At 35.6% G+C, this 25,620-nt stretch overlaps 5 protein-coding genes and 1 long non-coding RNA gene across 12 annotated transcripts; 4 read left to right on the top strand and 2 right to left on the bottom strand.

The window, feature by feature from the left end:
• Positions 1–252: 252 nt before the first annotated feature.
• Positions 253–2,392, top strand: LOC146883433 (uncharacterized). The gene is made up of 2 exons (XR_014984447.1): positions 253–473; positions 2,162–2,392. It is a non-coding gene; the product is annotated as an uncharacterized LOC146883433 (long non-coding RNA).
• LOC146883432 (uncharacterized) lies at positions 2,259–7,421 on the bottom strand. Of its 7 annotated transcripts, none has more exons than XM_085666261.1 (10): positions 7,293–7,418; positions 5,499–5,528; positions 5,280–5,394; positions 4,395–5,060; positions 4,062–4,315; positions 3,780–3,983; positions 3,604–3,696; positions 3,409–3,525; positions 2,956–3,303; positions 2,259–2,527 (listed from the first exon to the last, which is right to left on the bottom strand). In XM_085666261.1, exons 4-10 carry the CDS (start codon positions 5,053–5,055, stop codon positions 2,378–2,380), a joined length of 1,827 nt encoding a protein of 608 aa, XP_085522387.1. In that variant the 5' UTR covers positions 5,056–5,060; positions 5,280–5,394; positions 5,499–5,528; positions 7,293–7,418; the 3' UTR covers positions 2,259–2,377. The 7 variants fall into 7 exon arrangements, with proteins under 7 accessions (XP_085522387.1, XP_085522386.1, XP_085522385.1 ...); XM_085666260.1 differs by having other exon boundaries at positions 4,395–5,055; XM_085666259.1 differs by having other exon boundaries at positions 5,323–5,394.
• A 2,832-nt stretch (positions 7,422–10,253) lies between these two features.
• On the top strand, positions 10,254–13,184 carry LOC114195962 (pectinesterase-like). The gene is made up of 2 exons (XM_028086416.2): positions 10,254–11,407; positions 12,245–13,184. The coding sequence occupies exons 1-2, from the start codon at positions 10,354–10,356 to the stop codon at positions 12,934–12,936; spliced, it is 1,746 nt and encodes a 581-aa protein (XP_027942217.1). The 5' UTR covers positions 10,254–10,353; the 3' UTR covers positions 12,937–13,184.
• A 165-nt stretch (positions 13,185–13,349) lies between these two features.
• Positions 13,350–16,728, bottom strand: LOC114195964 (Remorin family protein). Its single transcript, XM_028086417.2, has 4 exons — positions 15,787–16,728; positions 14,743–15,229; positions 14,564–14,645; positions 13,350–13,652 (listed from the first exon to the last, which is right to left on the bottom strand). The coding sequence occupies exons 1-4, from the start codon at positions 16,136–16,138 to the stop codon at positions 13,428–13,430; spliced, it is 1,146 nt and encodes a 381-aa protein (XP_027942218.1). The 5' UTR covers positions 16,139–16,728; the 3' UTR covers positions 13,350–13,427.
• Positions 16,729–18,202: 1,474 nt separating this feature from the next.
• LOC114162575 (uncharacterized) lies at positions 18,203–19,094 on the top strand. Its single transcript, XM_028046505.2, has 3 exons — positions 18,203–18,448; positions 18,548–18,672; positions 18,759–19,094. Exons 1-3 carry the CDS (start codon positions 18,272–18,274, stop codon positions 18,898–18,900), a joined length of 444 nt encoding a protein of 147 aa, XP_027902306.2. The 5' UTR covers positions 18,203–18,271; the 3' UTR covers positions 18,901–19,094.
• Positions 19,095–22,286: 3,192 nt separating this feature from the next.
• LOC114195936 (uncharacterized) lies at positions 22,287–25,384 on the top strand. Its single transcript, XM_028086382.2, has 5 exons — positions 22,287–22,842; positions 22,911–23,063; positions 23,158–23,299; positions 24,685–24,926; positions 25,040–25,384. Exons 1-5 carry the CDS (start codon positions 22,417–22,419, stop codon positions 25,244–25,246), a joined length of 1,170 nt encoding a protein of 389 aa, XP_027942183.1. The 5' UTR covers positions 22,287–22,416; the 3' UTR covers positions 25,247–25,384.
• The last annotated feature ends 236 nt before the right edge of the window (positions 25,385–25,620 follow it).

The raw sequence follows: 25,620 nt of genomic DNA, 5'->3' as shown, positions 1-25,620 counted from the left end.
TGTGTGTAAAAAAAAAAATAAATAAAATAAAATATATATGAAGAATTTTTAAAAGAGAAAAAAAAATAATAATATAGAAAAGAAAAAGAAAAAAAAAGAAAAGAATAAGAAAGGATAAGAAGATAAGAAGAAAAGATAAGAAGAAAAAAAAAAAAAGGAGGATAATGATGATTTTGGCACATGGAAGGGCTTATATATATATAGAATGAGAGAAGTTACGGTGAGAAAGTGAGAAAGAAAGAAAGAAAGAAAGGAGGGAGAGAGAGAAAGAAAGGAGAAAGAAAAAGAGAAAGAGAAAGAAAGGAGAGAGAGAGAAAGAGGAAGAGAAAGAAGAGAGAGAAAGAGAAAGAAGAGAGAAGAGAGAGAAAGAGAAAGAAGAGAGAGAAAGAGAAAATAGGGTAAGAAAGTTTAGAGCAAAGATTCAAAGAGATCCTAGTCCTCTTCAAATATTATCGTGCTCTTCAATCAATAAGGTAAGGGGGGAGTGAGGTTAAGCTCTTATATATTAATATTGATAAGCTCATGGGTTTTATATGAATCTTTTATTTATTTTGACTCATATATTATTCTATTTACTTTCTTTTATTATCCTCTTATATTTATTTTATTTAATCTTCAATTATATATTGATCCTATTTATTTATTTATTTATTTTATTTTATTTACCTCCAGTTACGCACTGGTCCTATTTATTTATTTATTTTATTTTATTTATCTCCAGTTACGCACTGATCCTATTTATTTATTTTATTTTATTTACCTCCAGTTACGCACTGGTCCTATTTATTTATTTTATTTTATTTACCTCCAGTTACGCACTGGTCTTATTTATTTATTTATTTATTTTATTTTATTTATCTCCAGTTACGCACTGGTCCTATTTATTTATTTTATTTTATTTACCTCTAGTTACGCACTGGTCCTATTTATTTATTTTATTTTATTTACCTCCAGTTACGCACTGGTCCTATTTATTTATTTTATTTTATTTACCTCCAGTTACGCACTGGTCCTATTTATTTATTTATTTATTTTATTTTATTTATCTCCAGTTACGCACTGGTCCTATTTATTTATTTTATTTTATTTACCTCCAGGTCTTATTTATTTATTTTATTTACCTCCAGTTACGCACTGGTCCTATTTATTTATTTATTTTATTTTATTTACTTCCAGTTACGCACTGGTCCTATTTATTTATTTTATTTTATTTACCTCCAGTTACGCACTGGTCCTATTTATTTATTTTATTTTTATCTCCAGTTATGCACTGGTCCTGTTTATTTATTTCAATTATTATATCTCCAGTTATGCACTGGTCCCGTTTAATTTATATTTTTATATTTAATTATAATGTTCTAATCCTTATCTAATTATTTACTTAAAGTTCTTGCTTTGATTCTTATTTTATCATTAGTTTATAATTAAAAAATAAAAATAAATGTGAAGTGAAAGTAAATATTATTTTATTTAGTGAGCTTGGATATAAGAAAATTGTATGTATATTTTATCGTTATTTTATATTCTTTGTATAGTTTATACGATGACATGAATTGATAGTCATCACATTTTATGACCTTTGAAAATACCCAAGAGTGTGTCAATTAAGTAAGAGTTAAGTCTGGTTTCAATAAGTTGAGATTAAACCAGTGTCAAAGTATTTGTATTTGGGAAGTCACAGTTTGGTACACTGCGGGATGAAAGGCAGGGACCATGGTGGGGTCTAAGGAAGTTTTACCAAGTAGGTGAATATCTGGATAGTTCAGAATAGCGCCCTGGACTAGGATATTCATAGGCCAAACTTCGGACTATCCGATACCTGCTCGGCATCGCCAAGGTTAGGTAGTGAGTATATATCTCTTTTGTGAGCCGATGAATGGCTAATATTCTCGAGAAAGAAATAATTATGATTGTACCATGAGAAATACTCAACTACCTAATCACTTCCCAAAGTAACTTTTGATGTTCAGATTGGATCATCAGAAGTGAAATATGGATCCATATGTCTGGTAAAATAAGATCAAGTTTGGTGGTTATAGGTCCAAATCTAGGCCCCCGGTGTCTGCATTGTTTGTTGAGTTTATTAAGATTGATATTTAAGGCTTATAAAGACCTCACTCCTTTCATATTTTTCTTTCATATGTACCTGTTGCATGAGCAGAAGAGGAACCTGCTCAGTGAGAGTTGTTCGGGATGTTATTGGTGGATCTTCTGAAGATTGACTCATGGATAATTTCTATTAATATCTTTAGGAGATATTAAAAATATAGATAAATCTTCTATTTTGATGTAAGACTCTTAATATTATACAAATATATACTTTTGTAATATTTCATGAACAATTACAGAGATGTAAACTATATATATGAATATGATGTTATGTTATTATTAATGTTCTCTCAAGAATAATCTTATAAAAAAAAAAATTAATTCCATATCTTTTTATCAAGAAATAATTATTTAGTATAGTAGTCGGGGTGTCACATTCATAGCCTTCATTGTCTTCATGATCTTCATTGTCTTCTAGCTACAAACAACAACAAAATATATTATCACATTTTTCCAACATATTATACATTATAACAAGTTAATTAAGTCAAATTTAACATGTAAATGTGCATTGAATCACATGTTTTCAATCATTTCTAAGTTCCAACAAATGCATGTTCATGAGTGAAGTAGAGACCTAAAATGTAACATTATACTCATCATGATTCTTCTCTTACATAATGTATCATAGATGTTAAATAACAAACATGATTTGAGAGTTTATAGTATAGTATTAATCTAATGTAACACCTAATAAGCACAAAATACCAATATTTTAGTTGCTAAGAGTCTAAAGCATTAATAAGTAGTTATTGCAACATCCTAACCATATCCTATTTAGTATTAAACTTTTGGGTATTTTACATTGATATTAATGATGGAAGTACAATTAAAAACTTTCTTTACCTGCGGATCATGGGTTGATGCAGATGAATATGGCCCTGTTGCACTACTTTCTTTACCTAAAACGCGTGCCATCATATTATTTAAGTCCTCTTCATCTAAATCTGGATTTTGTTGCCTTACCACAAAATTTACAATTGCTCGTAGATCTTGTATTTCCTTTGCCATACCACTAATTGCATTTGCATGTTCTTTCTTGATGGCAGCAATTTCTTCATTTTTCCTAAATTGTGATGGTGTCATAGTCTTTCCGTAACAACGTACCCTCCCAGGCTTTTCTTTTCCAAACAGTGATTTAAATGTTTGTTCTGCAGAATCACTTGAGTTTTGAATGGAACCTTGAAGCTTAATCTAATAAAACAAAAATAAAAAATCATTATGTAGATCTATACAATGAATAAAGGAGATTTATTTATATTGAGAAAAAGGAATCTATACAATGAATTGTAAACATACAATAGCATTATGTGTTTCTTCATCCAATTCTTTTCCTTTTCGGCCTTCTCGACGTTGACGAGTTGTAATAAACATTTCAGCTTGAGTAACTTTTTCTCCTACCTCTTTCTTGGTACGCTACAATAAGCAAAAGGTCAATTAGCATATTTTGCATTAAATATAAAACATACGATGACATAAGTAGAAATATATTACCAATTCAGCATGAATTCTAGCAAAACTAGTTGGTCCCATGCGATGGATGTACTTTTGCTTAGCTCTATTTGCAGCATTTCTCTCGCTAATGCTCTACATTAAGATAAGAGAAAAATAACAATCAAGGTAGATTATAACACGTAGCTTTAACGTAATAAGACATGAAATAAACTTACCTGGATAGTACTAATGTTCCAATGTTTGAGCAATTGCTTGAAATGAGCTTCAGAAAGGAATAAAGGACGATGTTTTAGCCGATCCTTCAATGTGGAGTACTTTGAAAAGTGTTTTTTCTTGATAAAACTTTTGTAGCGTCTCCATGCATCATTTATACGAGTAAATACGGCTTTCTCTCCTTTATCACTAATATTGAACTTTTCCTACATTAAAAAACATTAAATGGATGAATTTTAAGAAATATTTATGTCGCCAAATCAATATAAGTTTAGTTTTCATACCAGAACATATGTCCATATATGAGCCTTATTATCTTTATCTTTGAGTAGAGCTTTGAAACTTGTGTAAATCAAGGGACAAAAGGTTGAATTCCTCGCTATTGTGCCAAGGAAATAACTCAAGTCAGTTACAATTTTGTCAGTCGGACCAATAGGTTCTCCATCTGCATCCAATACAACTTCTGGACGATTTTGCATTGATCTTCCGTGTATTGCTAAGCATTGAGTTGGTCCTCTTGTTCTTTTCTTCTTTGTCCCTATTTTGACATTCAACTCACAAAATTAAATATTACATATGAAAAACAAATTGTCAAATGCTAATAATAAAATATTTACCTTCTTTTTCATTCAATTCACCATCTTCATCTTGGTATGTATTTCCTTCTCCAACATATTGTTCCGCCTCCTCACTTCCATTTTGAATATTTTCGTCTTCATCATCAGTGCTTCCATTTTCTTTAAGAAATTGATCAATTGACATTGACCCCAATTTTGTTTTTGTATCCTTAGGAGCAGCACCTTGTCTTGTCATTGATTCAACATCTTCAATCACTAGTCCTTCCTTAGATCTTGAGTTATCATCTACCATCATTCCTTTCATAGGCAATCTCCTTTTCTTAGAATTTTCCTCTTGTGACACTCCCTTTTTATTGGGTTGTTGATCAGCACTTGAATTAGTGACTTGAGTGAATGCTCTTTCAATTTGTAGTAGCTTTTCCTTTGATTTATCAGCTACATTTGCTGCCTTTTTCTTGAGTTTCCCATTCTGATTTCTCGAGCTAAGCCTCCTATCCAAATTTGCATGGTCATGCAACTTAAAAGTAGGCAAGTTTAGTTGTGTTTCAGCAGCAATTCTAGGTGCAGTAGTTCTACATTGATTGCTTGTCATCTTTCCATGTGAAATTTGCATTTTCCTTCGCAATTCTTTGCTTGATTTTACTTGAGGAAGTTCCATACTTGAAGCACTCATTTGAATGTTGCTGCCTTGAGGTTTCATCTACACTTTTAGGAAGTTAAGAGCAAAAATAAGTAAGAAAAAAAAAGCAATTAAGCATAACTAACAAGCAAGGAAATACATATAAGTGAGAAGTGATGCAGATATGAAGAATAATAAACATATAAGTGATAAAGAGATGAAGAATAGACAATATTAAGTTTTCTATTCAAGCTTATTCTAGAGTTGCAAATTTTGTGTATCCCTGAAATGTCACATAAATGAACCTAAATGTGGCTTGGAAGAAATATGAGTCTGTTAAAGTTGTACACAAAATATGGTTCTTAGAGATCTTCAACTGCAATCTATAGCTTCTTCAACTGCTTCCTTGACTTCAAGAATCTGTAGTAAAATTTAGCAATAAAATTTGGAAGCCAAATTTTCATTCAAAGCTTAACTTTGATACATTGTGTTAGTGAAATAAGAAATTAATTTATCACCGTTACCACTGTTATGTGTTCCTCTTTAAAGTTGACCTGCAACATAAAACAAATCAATTTAATGGCTACATATTTATGTTGATATAGACCTGCCAGAATTGTACAGTAACAAGATTTGTACAGTAGCTCAATTGATACTGTCATGAAAAGAAATGGTTCCACACAGTTTCAATGGATAAATCTCTCGATGAAAACATTTAAAGGTGGTCTAGCACACGAGCCTCATAAGAGGAGAGGTTCTTCTACGAAAAAACCAACTGCACCTGAATTAGAAACATTGAAATTTACAACAGAAAAGAAAAAGACTTGAGGGATAAAGTGACATAAACCACCTACTAACATGTGTTCTATACTTGTATTTTTTGTTCAATCATGACCTTTACAACTGTGTATCATAGTTAATCAGCATATACCTAATAATCCCTGCACTCAATCAACATAGAAAATGAAACATTTTTGAGCCATAAAAGAGTTTAAAACAACTAATTCGTTAATTCCTGGAAACTCCTTTTGAAACAACAAAAAGTTTTGAATGCAGAGCTGTTTCTATCCAATACACTTCTAATACTCGGGATTCAAAAAATAGCAGATAAACCCTCTTCTCAGTACAGGACAATTATACAAAATGACATTTCACCACATTTCACCAAGATTTGTATAGTAGCTCAATTGATATTTGAGGAACTTTTGCTAAGGAAATTTTAAAAGTTATTCACCACATTTCATGATAGCAACAATAGTTCATACAACCAAACATATAACAAAATTTTAAATAGAGACGAACAACAGAAAAACAGAGTCATTCTATCAACACCACATTATATGAGGAAATGTTTAAAAAGTTATCTTACAATTATAGGAAAAACAAAGAGACTTATTCATGTCAAACTAAAGCAGAGAGACTTATCTTACAATTTTGCATCTTGTTATATAAAAAGATCCAAACTACAAAATCCATTCTATCAACACTAGCCATCCTCCTCTTAGTCCATATAGTCAAACAAAGTCTCATCAAAATCAAGATCATCAGAATAATCTTTCTCCAAATCTTTAGAAGGTTTCTCAGCTACTGTTACAGGCATGTCTTCCCTAACCCAATTGAATTCATCATCATTATCAGAATTATTTACTTGTGAGTGATCACCCATATTAAATAAATCTCTTGGAATCGTCTTCAAAACATAATGTTTACTTGTTTCAAAAGGATCTTCAACATAAAAGCATTGGTGGACTTGAGAAGGCAACACAAAGGGATCATTTTGGTAACATTTTTTGTTGAAATAAACACATGTAAGCCCATATTTGTCTGCATCACTCTCAAACCAATCACACTTAAACATCACAAACTTAAAATGCCCATAATAGTCTAACTCAATTATGTCATTGTTTTGTTTTTATTGTTATTTTCAATAAGTAAAAACTACATCATGATAAAATATATTTTTAATGTTTAAATTACATCATAATAAAATATAAAGCATTAGTAAAAAAATAGAATTTTTCTAAGTGTTTTATTTAAAATAAATAATACAGTTTATTAAAAAAAAGGATGTTACATGTATAAAATCTTTAAAGAATTTAAAGTGTTAGTTGAGAAGCAGTCTGGTAAGGTTGTGAAGGTGTTACAGACTGATGGTGGTGGGGAGTTTGTTTCAGGTGAAATGGAAAACTTCTGTAAAGAACAGGGAATTGTACATGAAGTGGTGGCCCCATACACCCCACAGCATAATGGAGTGACAGAAAGAAGGAACCGCACTATTCTAAACATGGTAAGAAGCATGATAAAGCATAAGAATTTACCACACAACTTTTGGGGAGAGGCTGCCATGACTGCAGTGTACATGTTGAATCGCTGCCCCACCAAAAGGCTTAATTCAATGGTTCCAGAAGAGGCTTGGACTGGTGTCAAACCATCTGTCAAAAATATGAAGATCTTTGGCTCATTGTGTTACAAACACATACCAGATCAGAGGAGAAGAAAACTAGATGATAAAGGAGAGCCAATGATATTTGTAGGATATAATTCTACTGGTTCTTATAAGTTGTACAATCCCAAAGAAAGAAAAGTATGTTTTAGCCGAGGTGTTCATTTTGAGGAGTCCAGATCTTGGTATGAAGTGGTTTCCACGACGTCTGCAGAAGTGGAATTCAACTGGAAAGAAGACAGTCCTACTAAGACCAACAACCAAGGCATAGAAGGAAAATCAAATGACAGACCAACAAGACAAAGAAGGTTTCCCTCAAGCCTTCAAGACTATCAGATGTATCCTGACAACTCCATAACTGACGATGGCAATCTGGTCCAACACCTGGCACTGATGGCCAATTCTGAACCAGTAAGTCTTGATGAAGCTATTTCAAGTGAAGTGTGGAGAATTGCCATGGAGGATGAAATAAAGAGCATTGAAAAAAATCAGACTTGGGAGATGGTAAATATGCCAAGAGACAAGGTACCCATTGAGGTAAAGTGGGTGTTCAAAACTAAACTCAAGCCAGATGGATCAGTTGCAAAGTACAAAGCAAGATTAGTGGCAAAGGGCTTTATGCAAAGAAAGGGAATTGATTTTTCAGAAGTGTTTGCTCCAGTAGCCAGACTGGAGACCATTCGAATGATTGTGGCTTTGGCTAGTTGGAAAAATTGGAGTCTGTGGCAGTTGGATGTCAAGTCCGCTTTCCTAAATGGAACGTTGGATGAAGAAGTGTTCATTACTCAACCTCCTGGATTTGTGAGTAAGGGCAATGAACATAAGGTGTTAAGATTAAGAAAGGCTTTGTATGGCCTAAGACAGGCACCGAGAGCATGGAACAAAAGGATTGACAATTTCCTTCATAGAGTTGGTTTCCTGAAGTGCACCACGGAGTATGGAGTGTATGTCAAATCTTTAAATGTTACAGAGACAGTGCTAGTCTGTTTGTATGTGGATGATCTATTAGTTACTGGAAGTAGTTCAACCTGCATAGATCAATTGAAAGAAGATCTGAAAAGAGAATTTGAAATGACTGATTTGGGTGTCTTATCATATTTTCTAGGACTGGAGTTTGCTTATGATAGGAGAGGGATTATCATGCATCAGAGAAAGTATATCCTGGAAATGTTAAAGAAGTTCAACATGATGGGTTGTAATCCGACAGCAACACCTGCGGAGCTTAGCTTGAAACTTATACAAGATGAAGCTGAAGTCTCGGTGGATGAAACTCTATATAGGCAGATGATTGGAAGCCTACGATACATATGCCATAGCAGACCCGAGATCACCTACAGCGTTGGAATTGTAAGTAGATTTCTAAGCAACCCTAAACAATCACACCTGGTTGCAGCTAAACGCATTCTGAGATATCTTAAAGGCACCCTGGGATATGGTCTTATTTTTCTTCATCAAAGCAAAGAAGGTGATCACCTACAACTGCTAGCTTATTCGGACTCTGACTGGAGTGGTGATGCAACTGACAGAAAAAGCACCTCAGGACAAGTTTTCCTGCTGTCCGGATCTCCAATATCTTGGAGTTCAAAGAAGCAAACGGTGGTTGCCCTCTCCACTTGTGAAGCAGAATACATTGCTGCTTGTTCTGCAGCTTGCCAGGCACTATGGCTCACGGCTTTACTCAAAGAATTGAAGATGTTTAATGATGACACTGTAGAATTACTAGTGGATAGCAAATCAGCTATTGATCTAGCCAAAAACCCAGTGTCTCACGGAAGAAGCAAGCATATCGACACTAAATACCATTTTTTGCGAGATCAAGTTAGCAGGGGAAGCATCAAATTGAAGCATTGCAGGACTGAACTTCAATTAGATGATGTTATGACAAAAGCTTTGAAGTACGAGAGGTTCAATGAGATGAGAACATCCCTGAATGTTCTTGATTTCCATTTGTAAAAGTTTTTAATCAAAGAAGGGTGTTAGGTTGTGATTAAAAAAAAACAAAAGATCTGTTTTAGTTTGTTCAGTACTGACTTGTATATAAGTCATTCTTTACATTCGGTTGTACAGTGCTCACTATTAGTGTGATTAGACATTTTCACTTTTGTCTAAGTAATATCTTCTCATAGCAGCTTTCTTTTAGCGGTGCCTGCCTCTCTGTTCCAACAATATTCTTATAGTACCATCACATCACATTCTTACACCAACACGTATTCAGGTTCATGATACGTTGAAGCCTCCAGCATAAAAAAACAGTATATGATGGTTTTAGAAGTATGACACAAAAACCTTGCACATATATAGTTCTTGCTAATCATAGTTAAATAACAGAAGCAGCAAAACATATAATAAGTTGAATACTTGGCTTTTGGTTCCTCTAACTCTGTTTTGTTGTCCTTCTCATAACACTAAGTCACAAGTTAACAGTACAAAAATTAACTTAAGACAGCTCAAACACAAGTTTGCCTTTGACACTAGTAAAGTAAAATTAGCATCTAAATTGAATGGTGGACATCAAACATGAACCTTAAATTTGATTTGTTTAAATGTAATATAAGTTTAGAAACCAGGCATAGATAACATAGTTGCTAACTGTATGATAGTGAATACTGCATGTTACCACTTTGACTGGGAATAAGGGTGTATAACTAGGGGCATAAAACAATTTTGAAAATTTACGAATTATTGGGGTGAAGACAAAAGAGGCTAAGAACTTGAATTTATGCAGTAGAAATTTATTTTTAGAACCCCACAGGCCACAACAAACCAAAATGGGACCAGCTATCATTAACTTCCTCTGCTGTTCTGTCATGTGCAAGCTTCTCAAAGAGGCCACACACACTCCTATCATTTCTCAGCCTCTCCAAAACAAAACCACTCTTCACTTATTATCTCTTACGTTACTTTCCTTTCCTCAGAGTGGTTGAAAACTGGAATCCATGACCAACCAAATCAAAAAAGCTCTTCCCGCTATTTCGGATGCCCTCACCAAGACCAAGACCAAGACCAAACTCCTGTTGGCTCTCGGTGCCACTCTCCTTGTCGCGCTCGCCGTCGTCGCCGGAGTCAGCTCTCGCAAGAACTCCGGCGACAATGCCTCCTCCTCCACTTCGTCGCATGCCATCATCAAAAGCGCCTGCAGCAGCACCTTGTACCCGGAGCTGTGCCTCTCAAGCATAGCCTCCGAACCCGGCCTGGCCGACAAAGTTTCCAGCCACAAGAACGTGATAGAGCAGTCGCTGAACATAACCGCTGGAATCGTTGAGCGGAATTACTTCACCGTGCAGAAGCTCTTAAACGAAAAGGGCCTGACCAAGAGGCAGAAAACGGCCCTCCACGATTGCTTGGAAACCATTGACGAAACCTTGGACGAGCTCCACAAGGCCATAGATGAACTCAAAGACTACCCCTCCAAGAAGCCTCTGTCGCACCACGCCGATGATCTCAAAACTCTCATCAGTTCTGCCATAACCAACCAAGAGACTTGCCTCGACGGCTTCTCTCACGACCTGGCTGACAAAAAACTGAGGGAGCATCTCCAGGCAGGCCAAGTGCACGCGGAGCACTTGTGCAGCAACGCATTGGCCATGACAAAGAACCTCACTGACACCGACATGGCCATGGCCATGCACAACGACGACAAAAACGAGCACAGGAAAACCATGGAGGACCCCCATGAAATCATGTGGCCCCGCTGGATTTCCGCCGCCGACCGCCGCCTTCTGCAGACGGGTACGGTCAATCCTGACGTGGTGGTGGCCGCGGACGGCAGCGGGAACTTCAGGACGGTGTCGGCTGCCGTGGCTGCGGCTCCTGAGAGGAGTAGCAAGAGATACGTGATCAGGATCAAAGCGGGTGTGTACAGAGAGAACGTGGATGTGCCGAAGAAGAAGACTAACATAATGTTCCTTGGGGATGGCAGAACCAACACCATCATCACAGCTAGTAGAAACGTGGTAGACGGCAGCACCACCTTCAATTCTGCCACAGTTGGTGAGTTCCTTAATTACTATTCTTTGTTTTAGTTCCCGCTTTTCTAACATGCTAAACTCATCCACATTAAGATGTCAAAGACAAAAGGTACATGCTTCAACTCTGGTTCAGTGCTTACCTTCAGACACTATTATTATTATTATCCAAATCGCTCCATTTTCTTTTTCTCGCATACTAACATCTCCCAATGTCCTCTCAATCATATTGTGCTTGGTCTCCCAAACGACTGCTTAACTTTGTTTTGAACATTGCTAAAATAATGATTATTTTAAAGATACCAACTTTTCTATTCAAAAGCTAAACGTGCCTCTTTCCATTAGTAAAAAGTGTCTATATCAAGTTGAAATGAGTGTGATTATTAATGTAGAAAGGAAAATTAAAAAGAGAGATAGAAGATACTGTAGATATGTTTGTCAGAAGATGATCCAGTTTCCAACGTACCACGACACAAATAAACAGTCTGTCCCACCAATTAAGCATGGATCTTGGAAGTGAGAAGATGAAGTCGGTCTTCTTTGTCTTGTACTGCATCATTATTACTCAGCTAATTTAGGTGTGACTTTAAAGTTTTACGATCGTTGACAATACCTCCAACAATGACAACCATAATTTTGAAAACAGTTTGAGAAAAGTAGACATGGTGACTAGTCTCTTCATTTGATTCAATTTTACAATCATTGACAATATCTCTAACGATCACACAATGACTTGAATTTAACCATTATTTTTTGAAGAAAAACGTAGCTTCATTTGATTCAGTCTTAAAATTCAACTGAAAATACTTGCACTATAAATGAACAGAGAGATATTTAACAAGAGTTTGGTTTGAAAGTGCAGCCGTGGTGGGTGAAGGTTTCTTGGCAAGAGACATAACCTTCCAAAACACAGCTGGTCCCTCGAAGCACCAAGCGGTTGCACTCAGAGTTGGTGCTGACCTATCAGCATTCTACAGGTGCGACTTTCTTGCATACCAAGACACCCTTTACGTCCACAGCAACCGCCAATTCTTTATCAGCTGCTACATAGCAGGCTCCGTCGACTTCATCTTCGGCAACTCTGCGGCTGTAATCCAGAACTCCGACATCCACGCTAGGCGTCCCAATCGTGGGCAGAAGAACATGGTGACCGCTCAGGGCCGCGTTGACCCCAACCAAAACACCGGCATTGTAATTCAGAAAAGCAGGATTGGTGCAACCAAAGACCTTGAATCTGTGAAGAGCAGCTTCCCCACGTTTCTCGGGAGGCCCTGGAAGGAGTATTCTCGTACTGTCATCATGCAGTCAACCATAAGTGACGTCATTGACCCTGCTGGCTGGCACGAGTGGAATGGCAACTTTGCTTTGAACACGTTGTTCTACGGGGAGTATCAGAACACTGGGCCTGGTGCTGCAACCTCAAGGAGGGTCACTTGGAGAGGGTTTAAGGTCATCACCAGTGCTGCTGAGGCTCAGCGCTTCACTCCTGCCAATTTCATTGCAGGTTCAAGCTGGTTGTCCTCTACTGGCTTCCCATTCTCTCTTGGCCTCTAGTTTTTCATCTCTGTCCTCTTCACTTTCACTCTTTCTTGTTCCATTGTCACCTCCTAAATATAGTTTGGTTCAGTTGAGGACAGGTCAGAGAGATGAAAATAATGAGTAAGTGAGTGCGATCTCAATCAACTCAAGCTTCCCTCTCCTATGCTTGTATCAATAAGTAGTAATTGTAAGTTGAATTTTGAATTTGTACCTGAGTCTCCTCTCTATTTATCATTAAATGCAAATTTTCATCCTAAAAGGAACACTGTGGCTGGTTAAGAAGATATTACACAGTCTATACTAGTTGGGTAAGATATTTTCTTATCCACACACACTCTTAAATTGTTCAACACGCTTCAATTTTGAAAAGTAGTTGACGTATTATTACCTCTGGTTATCACAGTCATTAATTGAAGACGAGGAAAATATTTAGTGAAACGATAGCGAAACAAATATTTTCAGGAGTAAACTCCATGCAAGGACAAGGGATCAATGTTATATTATGTTTAGTGATGATTGTTATTGCAGGGGAAGCAACCACATGTATTGTGACCTAAGACTAGAGGGTTACATTGGTTCTTAATCTTTTGTGCTTGTTCAGCGGTCTTCTTGATTTGCTCCAAGTGCTGCTGTCTGGCTGCTGCTTTCCACTCCTCAGCTTTTCTGTGAACCACTGCCATCTTCTTCATCAACTTCTCTTCCAAGGTTGATCTCATCTTTTGAACTTTCACCTAAACAATTGTTTCAACAACATTCCTTAGTTTCTTTGCTTCATAACCTTGTTTGAATTTAAGAAATTGCTAGGTAATGTGTATAATATATTTCATACACGTTTAAGTATATAACACACCGCCCTACATGTACTCAATTAATTGGACAAGAATCCTGAGAACTATTTAGGCTTTATAAACGAGTTGAATAGTGCTACTTTTGCAACCGGTCACTCAAACTCACTCCCATAAATCGTTAAACAGAAGAATGAAGAGAACGAAAAGTGACCGACCTTGAGAAAGAAAGAGTGTGTTGTTTTGAAGCGAATAAAAAGAAACTGTATATTTTTCTGTTTCCCCCCTCCCACATTCTTCGCACGATACACTCACTACAAGTCAATCACACTGTAGCCTTTAGTCTGTCCAAACAAATTATCGACATGTTCTAAAAAATATATAATATTCACATCCGTTTTATATTCAAGTTGAACAGCAATGAAGAGAATATATCAAGGGCAACAGCTACGACTACTATGCACAGTATTTTGTCAAAGGAATCATTTTGGGTTACTATTATGGACATATAAATTGGTCAACATCTTGCTGCATGCCAAAAACAAAAAACGTCGGAAGGATGATTTGTACATGCGTATAAGCTTACTATTATTTCAGATGCAAAAAACATGAACAAGAAAATGGAGTAGCCGAGATTTGATAAATTACAGCCATGACTTGTGCCGAAGGCCTGAAACTATTTTATTTTAGGAGAATAAGAGACTTGAGCTTAAGTGATTTGGTCAACTATACCCAGTGAAGAGCTAAGAATAACTTTGTATGGAAAACTTTTACCGATGGTTTCCACAGGCATTGTTGTTGAATACAAGCCATTATAAATAATCATAATTCATCAGAAAATATCAGCAACTAAGTACCTCAAGCTTCTTTGATTGGGCTTCTGCTTTAGCACTATGGAGGTCTAACCAAGCTTGAATTTTGGCTTCTTCTCTCTGATACCTGCAGCACATATTACAATTTAGTCCTTCTCAACAGGCATACACTGATACAACACCAGACGAAACTCCAATAGCTGACTACTACAAGGATTATTAACCTGAGACAAGACTTGGTCTTTTCCTCTTGTTCCCACGTAGCAGCCCTGCAGTCTGAATCAGCTTTCTGGCTAGCATTATGTCTCAAGCTCTTTGATATTTCCTCTTCCTCCTCTTCTCTTGAGCTCCAGTGTGATGTGACCGAATTATACTGTGTTCCTACTTGCAGTTTAGCAAAATGACACTCCTCCAGCCGAATAAGGTCAATGGTGCAGGTTTTGTTATTGTGGTTTGCGGAGGACAATGGTCCCGACTTACTTGCAGGAGTGTTATGGCGAGCAGGAGATGAACTCTTGAATGGGGTGTGGCATCTTGAAGCTGTGCAACTTCCAAGAGGCGTCATCTCCGTCCCAACATCCTTACGAACCACTTCCTTGCAAGCATCTTTCACTGCCTCCCCAGCTGGGTCTCCAAACAAAAGCCCTTCTTCAGTTGCCTCTGAATATTGCAGATTTGGGAAAATGGGCACAGTGCTGTCTGTAAACTTATCTGCATTGCAAATGAAATTTGACTGTTTGTCAAGGAGTTGCTTAATTTATATGAACTTGAACTCAATCATATCATTTAATAGCAAAAGGATGAGTTTTTTATTTTTATTTTTTATCAGTATGTTTGTAGTGAGAGTATCAGCTTCTTTGGAAGTTGCATTGCAAGTGTAGACTGCAAGTTACCATCATTCTTTACAGCAACCGGCTCCTAGGTTAGTAAATTGACTTGCAGCCACAAAACCCAGCCAGTCTAAGATCTATTAAAGACAAAAAAAGAGAGTCTTTTAACCTATATTTGGAAGATTTCAAAATTCAAAAATTCATAGAGAAAATAACATTTGAAAGGAAATGTCCAGATAAAAAAAAAAACATGAAATGTAACTTCAAACTACAGTCATTCTGAAACAAGTTTTATCCAAGATTATTATTGTAGAATGCGGATAAGCAGAAGTTTGAGAGTAGTAAAGAGAAAGGAGAAGAGAGACAGGATAATGATGATGATGATGATGAGCATAAAAACAAAAGCGCAAAGTTGGGAAGTAACGATGGTGATAGCACCTTTTAGCACAGTGTGAGTGGAGCAAGAGATCCCATTAGAAGCATGGGGTGTGTCAAGGTGGTCCAAAGACGCAGAGCCTTGAAAGTTGGCAGAGTCAGGGTGCACCTTTATGTTAGAAGGCTCAGAGAGCTTTATAGTGTGAGGTGGGGAGTGGTGGGAGCTGATGAGCCATTTCTCTGCATCGTCCCATTTGGAAGGGAAGCTCTTTCTTGAAAATTTGCCAACACTGTTGAAGCTGAAAATGGGTCTGCCCGGGGTAGAGGGAGCCTCTAGCCTCCTGTGAGTGATAGAGCTGCTTCCATCTCTGGTGGCAGAAACCTCTCTGCTATCTGAGTTACCATTGTTTGGCATTGGAAAGGAGTTGAGTTAAAAAAAAAAAACTCAGATTGAGCTTGCAGATTAAGTGGAGCTGTGTGTGGTTCTGGTTGTAGCATTAGCATACAAATTCATGGGCCTGTATTAAGATGAGCTTATTGGGGTAACTGAGTGGAGAAAAAGAGGGTGTGGCTACTAGTCTAGTCTAGTGGCACTAGTGCCTAAGGCTATGTGTGTTGTCTGAGCTTGGGTTATGCCAAAAATAAAACAGTGGCACATGAGAAAGTGAGTGGAGAGTCAGATAGAGTAACAGAAGAGGAGCAGCACGCTGAACTGAATAAGGAAAAGGCACTGTTGAGTTGACTGGATGGATCGGAAGCATGAGTGTGGAAGATGACGAAGTAGTGCTACTGCTGCTCACCCACTGCTTCATCAAAAGAAGAGGGAGCTTCGGGACCTGCATACCAAATCCTTTTTCCAACAAACAACATCAGAATTCGCCTCTGTCATGCACTGTTACCTCACTCAGCGTGCACGGTTAACTTTCCCAAATGCTACATCAAATTCAACACACCAACAAATTACCTTACAACCATTATTATGTAAGTGATATAACGTGATAGAATGATACTAATAGACAGAAATAGTAGAGATTCTATTGAGTTGAGGTTACTTGATATGTGTGATTGTTTATATATATATATTATCTTCACTGTCTATTACATGTCATTTAGTATTATTGGTTATTTTCTGGTTTTTTATGTTTTAACACCCACTTACATTATCTTTATGGTGTGAATGCTAATGCAACATACTTTTACTCTGTGGAAGAAATTTCTAATATATTCGTATACAGGGATTGAATGACATTGGTTACTTTGTTTGATACAAACAAAATATTGGGTCTTATCAAGGATTAACAGAATAATAACGTGATGTAGACTTTAATATGAGAAATTGTCGTTACCGTATCTTAGTAGGTTAAGGTGACACATGTTGTAACTTTGAATAGAGAAAAACCATTTATACGAATAATACTGTATTTTCAAAAATAAACTAATTGGTTTTGATGTTTAAATATATATATATATATATATATATATATATATATATATATATATATATATATATATATATATATATTGAAAATTTAGTAAAAAAAAGAAAAAAAATAATAGAGAATTTGCACTCTTGCATCCAGATTGTGGTGAAGTTAAGAACCCAACACAATTTATGTTTCTCATATGAGTCCACAAAACATTATCTTTCAATTTGTTTGTGTTTAATTTGTTTAAAAATAACTTACATTGATTGTTTATTTTTCCTTCAAATTTACAGAATTCTCTATTTTATTTTGAACATTAATTTTTACAAGAGCCTGTTACAAACAAGTCATCAAGGAAATAACAATGAAGGTACGATCAACTATAAAAAAAAAATATATATATATATATATATATATATACTAAAAAATAAGAGAATATATGTGAACAAAAGAAAACTAAAATAACAGTAAACAACTAAGATGAATAACCCCGGTGAATATAATAAATGTATTGCAATTTATAATTATTTTTAATTTGATGCAATTTCGACAAAGTTAGAAATTGAACGAGTGAAGTGGTTTGATGTGACGTGACGTTGGTCCTCCGTAATTATAGTTGGTGAAATCATGGTTGAAGATCGTGGCTTAAAGTTTTGAAAATTTTCTTCAATTAGAAAGAGTCTTCATTAAAACCATGATAACTTACTTGAAAGCCCATGTGGTCTTACAGTGAGTGACGTGTTGATATAAGAGATTATGTATATTATTGTGTGAAGTGTTATTTATGGAGCAAAAGATTGATTGATTCCATAGTGAAATGGTGAATGGACGAAGCAACAAAATGATAAGAGAGAAGCACTATGAAGCATGATGAAACCTGAACTGTGACTCGGAGTTCACCGGCAACCAAGGTCCTACATTACTATTTATATTACAACATTTTATCATGATAAGACACAGCCCACCAATAATTCAATTCATAACATTTTTTTAATAATATTTTAACCAATGCTTACCATTAATAAAAAACTAATTAATTAAAGGATGAGATCATTGCGTTACTATATAGGCAGGGCCTATCCCTCACCACTTTTATTCTTCTTCTTCTGGGACAAATCACATTCATGGCTGCTACCTCTGTTTCCCCAATTCAAATCCCAATTCACAGATATGGATCATTTCTCATCTGCCCAAACAAAAAATTCATGTCCAAACCAACCTATGTCCCACTCAAAAGGGCAACATCATCATCATCATCATCATCATCGGTAGTAAGGATCACAGCATCCATGAAGAACAAGGTTTAATGTTTTTATGTTTTTATGTTTGATGTTTACCCTTGTCTTAGCAGAAGGAAACAGATGTTGTTTTAATTAATGTGTATTTATTCGGCTAAACAGGTTTATGAAGATCGTTCTGAGGGCATAGTGTGCTACCAAGATGAGCGAGGGGAAATCATTTGCGAAGGGTATGATGAAGGGCCCTGTTTTCAAAGAATTCCAGAACTCACCAACAATCATCCAAGGTATATATATATACCCAGTAATTAAATCACATCACACCTTTTCTTACTCCAATTTTTACTACTTCTCATATCCATGGCTTCACCAGAGAGGCTCAAATCACCAATCTTCTTCTTCGACAAAGTTGGCTTCAGATAATGAAAGGAGAGAAGAACTCCAACGATGGTGGTGTTGAAGAAGGGCGTGTGAGAAAGGACTTCAACTGTAATGGTTTTAACTCACTCTGCTAATTCATTACCTTATTCGATCTCATCTTTTCAGACTCGGAGATCTTAGCACCATATATATAATATATAGACTGTGTATGTATGAAAAAAAAAGGCATGAACATCAGAAAGGAAAAAGATGTTAGAGAGGGTTTTGTTCCTCTTGCTGCCACTTGTAACTTTTAAGGCTTCATAATGGGAATGCCACCTTTACTTAATTGCATCTCCTTTTCGTTTAGATTATTAGTTCATATTTTGTCTCTATGTCCTTGTATTCTAAAAGAACAACTTCGCTGTCTGATGATAAAGACAATTTCTGAAAAGCAGAAGAAGCCATGTTTCAGTGATGCTCTTCTAGCTACTAATTAAATAAAACACACTTTCACTTATCTTCACACTCTCACCCCCATAATAAGGATAAGATAAGCACATCGATGCCTAGAATTTTATCACTATTCACCCTGCAGAAATTAGATACGTTATAAACAATTTTTTTTAACACATTGTTTGTTATTAGTTTAAGTGTGATACGAAGAGTGTATGATTAACAGATAGATATAAGATGTGAGTTGAGTTGGGAGAGGATGGGTTGACAAGGGTAGTGGAGCCCAAAATATATCTCTTGGATCTCTCTCATTTAGCATAGATAAGGGATTTTCAAAGTCAAAGATAAATAGTGGTTGATGATGAGGAGAATTTGAATCATTTGCTTGCATGGAAGAAGAACCAAAATGGTGGATTCTTAATATGTTTGCATTTATGAATAGATTTATTAAGTTTTATCAATAAATCTTATTTTAACTCTTTTAATTTGTTGAGGTATTTACAATTTCACCCTATTACTTCTTTATAATCTGGCCTAATAGCCTATTTAAAATTTGGCTTATTAGTGTGAAAAAAAAAATCCATAAATAGATTAATTAGCCTCTGAAAGATTGTCTTACTATAAAAAAAAATCTCTGATAATATAATAACATACAATTTTTTTTCACGTGAAAGTGATTTTATTTACAAAATTTAACTTCACACCCTTTTTTATAGATTTTCTGTTCTTATACTTATTCTTTTCCTCTGGTAAATAAATTAGAAAATGAAAATAACAAATCACTCGATTAGAATTACATTACTACTAATCAAGATAAATTAAGAATCACATTACTACTAATCAAGATAAACTATGTGATTTACTTAATATTTACATTATATTTGGTACTGGCAAAGAAACGACAAGTCTCATCATGCTCGTGATAGTTTCAACCTGATCCATACATATCCTAAATGATGCACTTCGGTTAAGATTGGTCCTAGACTGAGACGACCTTTTAGGGCCAGACTTATCTTGTAAAAAAAACCATTTTATTTGAATCAGATTGACCAAAAGCTCAACTAACAATCACTTATGGAACATGCATTTTAACTTATTGAAAATATAATCAAAAGATTAAAATCACTTAAGAGAGAAACATACAATGATATCGGGATAATTCAATCGATTAAGAAACACAATCAATAGGTTGAAAAACTGCAATAATTATGCAGAAAACGCAACTAACACAAGACTCATAATCTGATCAAACAATCAATCAAGATTAATTCCAATTTACAGTATAACCAATGATTACACAACAAATTACATCAAGACATCTAAATCATACAAAATGATTGATTAAAAAGGTTTTCTTGATGGTTTTATCAAATATTAACTAAGAAAAGAACAACCAAACCAATGAGAAGAGTTTTTATATTGGTTCACTCATAACAAAACTACATCTAGGTAGTCAAGACAACCTTAGCCTAATTTAGCCTAACTTTTCACTATATAAAAAGTTGTGCACAATCGACACAAGATTACACTTTTGACAATAAAAAAACTACACCAAGACTCTTGAATCCCACAAGAATCAAGCTCAACACAATAAGAGTCTCACTTGCATATCTGGAATCACATTAGATTAAACCAAAATACCTAAGAAAGACCAAACCTAGGTGATGGCGCTTCCTAGGCAACCAAATAATTTCTTTAAGGCTCCAAGACTCTAAGAATCAATCAAGATAGTTGCAGTATTGTCTAGTTTATAAAGAACGAGTTTCCTAGAAGATTCACACTGGTTTCATGCTCAAATTATGAAAATGTTATTGATCTCTCTTAAAAACCAAACTTTATAGTCTGTCTGTTAGTATATTCAACAATTTGATTTATCTGTTCAATCTATTGATTTAACTTGACTTAAGTGAAATCAACTCAATTAATGATAATTCAATTGATTAAATATGTTAATAACAAAACTATAGCAATAAACCAATTAACTTGTTAAAAACCCTTTTAACAGACAAAAAGATTGTAACCAAACACAATACACCTATTATGTCAAATTGTCTTCATGTTAAGATCCATTTTTCAAGCTTCAATATCTTCAGATGTTACCCAAATTGAGCACACTTCAAGCTAGATCAACACACAATTTCTTCAAGTCTACATTGGTTTATCAAGTCTTCATCAATCCCCATCAATCCTTCATATCCTTATAAAGTCATTATGCAATATCTTCATCAAATATTTATGCATCAAATTTATTTGTGCTAACAATCTCCCTTGATTTGATGAAACTAATATCTATTGAATTGATAAAGCAACATACTTTTTGTTGAAAAGATCTTCCATTGTGTATCAAGCTTGTGAATCTGACATATATGACAAAAATAGTGCATGCAAGATAACAAACAAACACATGTACACATACTCCTCCTATCACTAATATGGTTTGTCATATCAGAATTTGGTTCATTAATTTTCTTCACCAATTCTTTAATTTTTCAAAACATTAACTTTTCAACTCCTTAATTTTTCAAAACATATCATTCAAAAATAGTCTAGTTTAATTAAAAAATAATGTTGTTGGTTTAAAAATAGTGTAATTTAGTTTAAAATTAGTGCAATTCAGTTTAAAAATAGTGTGTAGTTCAATGCAAAAATAATATAATTCGATTCAAAAATGTGCAGTCTAAAAAATGTTCAATTCATGATAGTTTAATTCAATTGGTTAGAACAAAATACAATTAAGTTAGTTTGATCTGTTTTTAAATTCAGTATAGGATAACTAGTTTTTAGTTCATTGCTGTATTTACTATGACAATGCAGTTTTTAAATGCAAAAGTTGATTCATTCTTATTTATCTGAAAAGAAGAGGGAGAGGGTGAGAGGAGAGATGTTAAGTTGCTTGGTCGTCATAAATGTAAATGGACTTTATATTTTGACACCCGCTTTTGTTATACTTCCAATTGAAATTCATGAATATTATTATTTTATTTTTAAATTTTGTTTATATTTTTTTCTTATTAATTATAATATTTTATTATTATAAAGTAAGAAAACAATTAAGTGTCATATTATAATTTTCCAATGTAAATTGAATTTGGGAATCGCAGAACCCTAGTAATAAATGTTGATTAACCCTCAAAAAATACATGGCATCTATTCGCGTCTGAATCGAATCGAATCGAAACGATCTTGTTGTGTGGAAGTGGGAAGGGTGATCAAAGATGTGGTGGAGATCAGCGTCATTCATCATGGACAGGCAGCAGAACGAGGCTGCTCTCAGGGGAGACACCGTCGCTCCTACCGACTCCTCAGTATCAAACCCTAACCCTAATCCTAACCCCAGCCCAAACCCTAAGACCTCTGCCTACTATGAGACCAGAGCAGCACACCACGGCGTTGTCACCAGCGACTGGCTGGCCCAGGCTCAGGCCGCCATTGGGCCGGACCCTGATCCTCTACCTCAACTCAGGCCCGATCCTGACAAGCCATTCAGCGTCATCAATGAGTTTAATGACTGGCGAAAACAGCCCCATTTGGCGGAGGCCGTCGCCGCCATTCGCGCCTTGGCCGCCGTGATAAGGACCAGCCAAGCTACCACCATGATGCAGCTGGAAATCGAGCTGAAGAAGGCCTCCGATACTCTGAAGGTACTCTCAGACCACTAACTTCATTATCTACTCGTTCATTGATTTCAACACTCTTTGTTGCGTTACAGTCGTGGGATGCCACCTCTATCTCTTTGACAGCGGGCTGTGATCTCTTCATGCGATATGTCACTCGGACTTCTGCTTTAGAATACGAAGACTTCAATTCCGCTAAATCTCGCTTGATTGAGCGTGCCGAGAAGTTCGGCGAAATCTCCTACAAGGCAACTTTCTCATTCTTTTCCACCCTCTCTGCACTGCACTCTAATTTCCCTTATTTTTCTAACATTTATGCCCAAATTCATTTTTATTCTGCAGGCCCGCAAAGTTATCGCAATGTTGAGTCAGGATTTTATATTTGATGGTTGCACAATTTTGGTTCATGGTTTTTCCAGAGTTGTGTTTGAAGTCCTTAAATTGGCAGCACAAAACAAGAAATTATTTCGGGTCTTCTGCACAGGTTTTTTTTTTTTTTTTTTCTTTTTTGCCCTCTTACTTTGCTTTTATTTATATATTACTTTAGGGGCGCATTATTTCAGAGTTGTAACAGATGGCTCATATTCATATTTAGTTCCAAAATCCAAATAACAAATGTGCAACTTTGTATTTTTTTTTTAAACTTTAATTTCATGGATTTAGGCTTTCTTTTCTCAAAATAATTGTAGGCATATTTTTTCAGTCACATCTTGTATTAAAGCCCTGGGAGGATAGTTAAAATTGTTATTCTCAATTCATTTCTGTATTCTTTTTAAAACAAAGGAAGAAGCCAATCTTTTCTCTGATTGTTTTTACTGATAATTTGGTTTCTGCTAGTCTGTTGTTATTGATTGATTGATACATAGAAACATCTCCACGTGGTGAGATAAGGCTTGGTTATTGGTATTGCCTGTAAAGTATGGTTTCTGTACCCTCCTGATCAGACTGGGATTCGATCATGGTAACAATTGATCAAGGGATCCTGTTTGACTTCACTTGGTCATTATATAGGGGTGTTCACTGGATCGGATTAACCGATGACCCAACTTGACCCAATCCAACACAATTAGATTGGGTTGGGTTTCATTTGTAATTGGATCAAATCCAATCCAACTCGAAGTAACCCACTCTTATAATGGTTGGGTCATGGATTTTGTATGTTATGAACAAATTGTGTTATGTTTTTCTTTTCATGTTTTAAATTAGTTTGGACAAACTTGTTATAACTTGACTCATTGCCTTGTTTGAAGTCTTGGATTAATTTTTGTAAAGATTGTGTTATTTTTTAATTAGGTTGATACTTGAAAATTACAACTTTTAACAAGAAAAAAGAATTTATTTCAAAATGTTGATGTAATTGATCCAACTGAATCCAACATGCTCAAGAGTGGGTTGTGTTTGATGGGTTGGTTAATGGGTTTGCTCAAATCCTACAGAACCCTTATCACTGTCTAACATATGAGTCAGATGTTTTCGGAAAGTATAAGTGGTTCAACAACCCACTAAATCCCTGTACCCGTCCCAGTACTTAGGAAACTGTCGAATGATATTCAAGGAGTGTAACCTTAACCTATGGGTCAGATATTTTCAGAAAGAGGAATCTCCAATGATAAGTGGGGCAACAATCCAGTACTTAGGAAACTGTGGTTCGATATCATAGGCAATTAGGTAACTAAAAGGCAAAACACACATAACTCGAATGTTGTGATTTAGGTCACCTTTAGCTACAAGGAGATTTATTTTGAAGAAGTTTCAATTTTTTGTCGTCATAATTTCCATTTGTGGAACCCATTTTAAAACTTGTGGTGTGTATATATTTGGCATCTTCATTGTGATCTGAACTTCAACCTCGTGTCTATTAATTTGTAGAGGGAAGACCAGATCGAACAGGATTGCGGTTGTCCAATGAGCTGGCCAAGCTTGATGTTCCTGTGAAACTACTAATAGATTCTGCTGTGGCATATACTATGGATGAGGTGGACATGGTTTTCGTAGGTGCAGATGGAGTTGTGGAAAGTGGGGGCATAATCAACATGATGGGAACCTACCAAATTGCATTGGTTGCACACGGTATGAATAAACCAGTTTATGTCGCCGCTGAAAGCTACAAGGTATATTTGCAATTTGCTAAGTTGGACTTTATGTTAGCTTGCACTCATCTTTTTAGAAAGGTTGCTTTGAATATGTGTGTAGTTAATGTCTTGTTTGTTATGCTTTTCTGCAGTTTGCTCGTCTCTACCCTCTTGACCAAAAGGATTTAGCCCCTGCTTTACGCCCTATTGATTTCGGTGTACCTATTCCATCCAAGGTTGAGGTTGAAAGGTCCGCGCGGGACTACACCCCTCCTCAATACCTGACTCTGCTTTTCACAGATTTAGGTGTTCTTACTCCATCTGTTGTCAGTGATGAGCTGATCCAGCTATACTTATAGTAATCCATGTATATCTATATCTCTTTCTGTATTCTTTACAAATTTTGGCTTCTATTCAAGATCATGTATTTTACATGAAACAATTTTGTGACAAGCGCGTGTATCGTTTTAATTAATTCGGGGTGGCTTTTAGTATTAGGGCATTGCATATCTGTTCATTCTTTTCACACGTAATCTGTTCATTCTTTGTCTGAATTTCGAAGCACAACGCGAGTTCTGTCAGTGAGAGGAATAGAACTGCATTCCGTTTTTTGAATAATTAAATTTTAAAACAATATTTTCTGACTTTTTTTGATCTGATTTTCAGGGATGATGAAACTTATGTCATCATTGTTAATGCCTTTTATTTTACGAACACTTTTTAGTTAATATTA

The sequence above is a fragment of the Vigna unguiculata genome, chromosome 9 (assembly GCF_037176805.1).
Source record: "Vigna unguiculata cultivar grain cowpea cultivar isolate G323 ecotype 2 chromosome 9, ASM3717680v1, whole genome shotgun sequence".
In the NCBI taxonomy this organism is placed as follows: domain Eukaryota; kingdom Viridiplantae; phylum Streptophyta; class Magnoliopsida; order Fabales; family Fabaceae; genus Vigna; species Vigna unguiculata.
Note: the sequence above shows the minus strand (reverse complement) of the source record. Positions and strands in the feature narration are given on the sequence as shown.

Bases quoted from the DNA above. Each gene is read 5' to 3' on its own strand.
- LOC114195936 (XM_028086382.2), top strand. From the start codon at position 22,417: ATGTGGTGGAGATCAGCGTCATTCATCATGGACAGGCAGCAGAACGAG. The intron at 23,064-23,157 runs GCAACTTTCTCA...TTTATTCTGCAG, and splicing joins TCGGCGAAATCTCCTACAAG to GCCCGCAAAGTTATCGCAAT. The intron at 24,927-25,039 runs GTATATTTGCAA...GCTTTTCTGCAG, and splicing joins TCGCCGCTGAAAGCTACAAG to TTTGCTCGTCTCTACCCTCT.
- LOC114195962 (XM_028086416.2), top strand. From the start codon at position 10,354: ATGACCAACCAAATCAAAAAAGCTCTTCCCGCTATTTCGGATGCCCTC. The intron at 11,408-12,244 runs GTGAGTTCCTTA...TTGAAAGTGCAG, and splicing joins CTTCAATTCTGCCACAGTTG to CCGTGGTGGGTGAAGGTTTC.
- LOC114162575 (XM_028046505.2), top strand. From the start codon at position 18,272: ATGGCTGCTACCTCTGTTTCCCCAATTCAAATCCCAATTCACAGATAT. The intron at 18,449-18,547 runs GTTTAATGTTTT...TCGGCTAAACAG, and splicing joins CAGCATCCATGAAGAACAAG to GTTTATGAAGATCGTTCTGA. The intron at 18,673-18,758 runs GTATATATATAT...TGGCTTCACCAG, and splicing joins CTCACCAACAATCATCCAAG to AGAGGCTCAAATCACCAATC.
- LOC146883432 (XM_085666257.1), bottom strand. From the start codon at position 5,055: ATGAAACCTCAAGGCAGCAACATTCAAATGAGTGCTTCAAGTATGGAA. The intron at 3,984-4,061 runs GTATGAAAACTA...TTTTTAATGTAG, and splicing joins ATATATGGACATATGTTCTG to GAAAAGTTCAATATTAGTGA. The intron at 3,697-3,779 runs GTAAGTTTATTT...ATCTTAATGTAG, and splicing joins GGAACATTAGTACTATCCAG to AGCATTAGCGAGAGAAATGC.
- LOC114195964 (XM_028086417.2), bottom strand. From the start codon at position 16,138: ATGCCAAACAATGGTAACTCAGATAGCAGAGAGGTTTCTGCCACCAGA. The intron at 15,230-15,786 runs GTGCTATCACCA...TTTGCAATGCAG, and splicing joins CACTCACACTGTGCTAAAAG to ATAAGTTTACAGACAGCACT. The intron at 14,646-14,742 runs GTTAATAATCCT...TATGTGCTGCAG, and splicing joins AAGACCAAGTCTTGTCTCAG to GTATCAGAGAGAAGAAGCCA.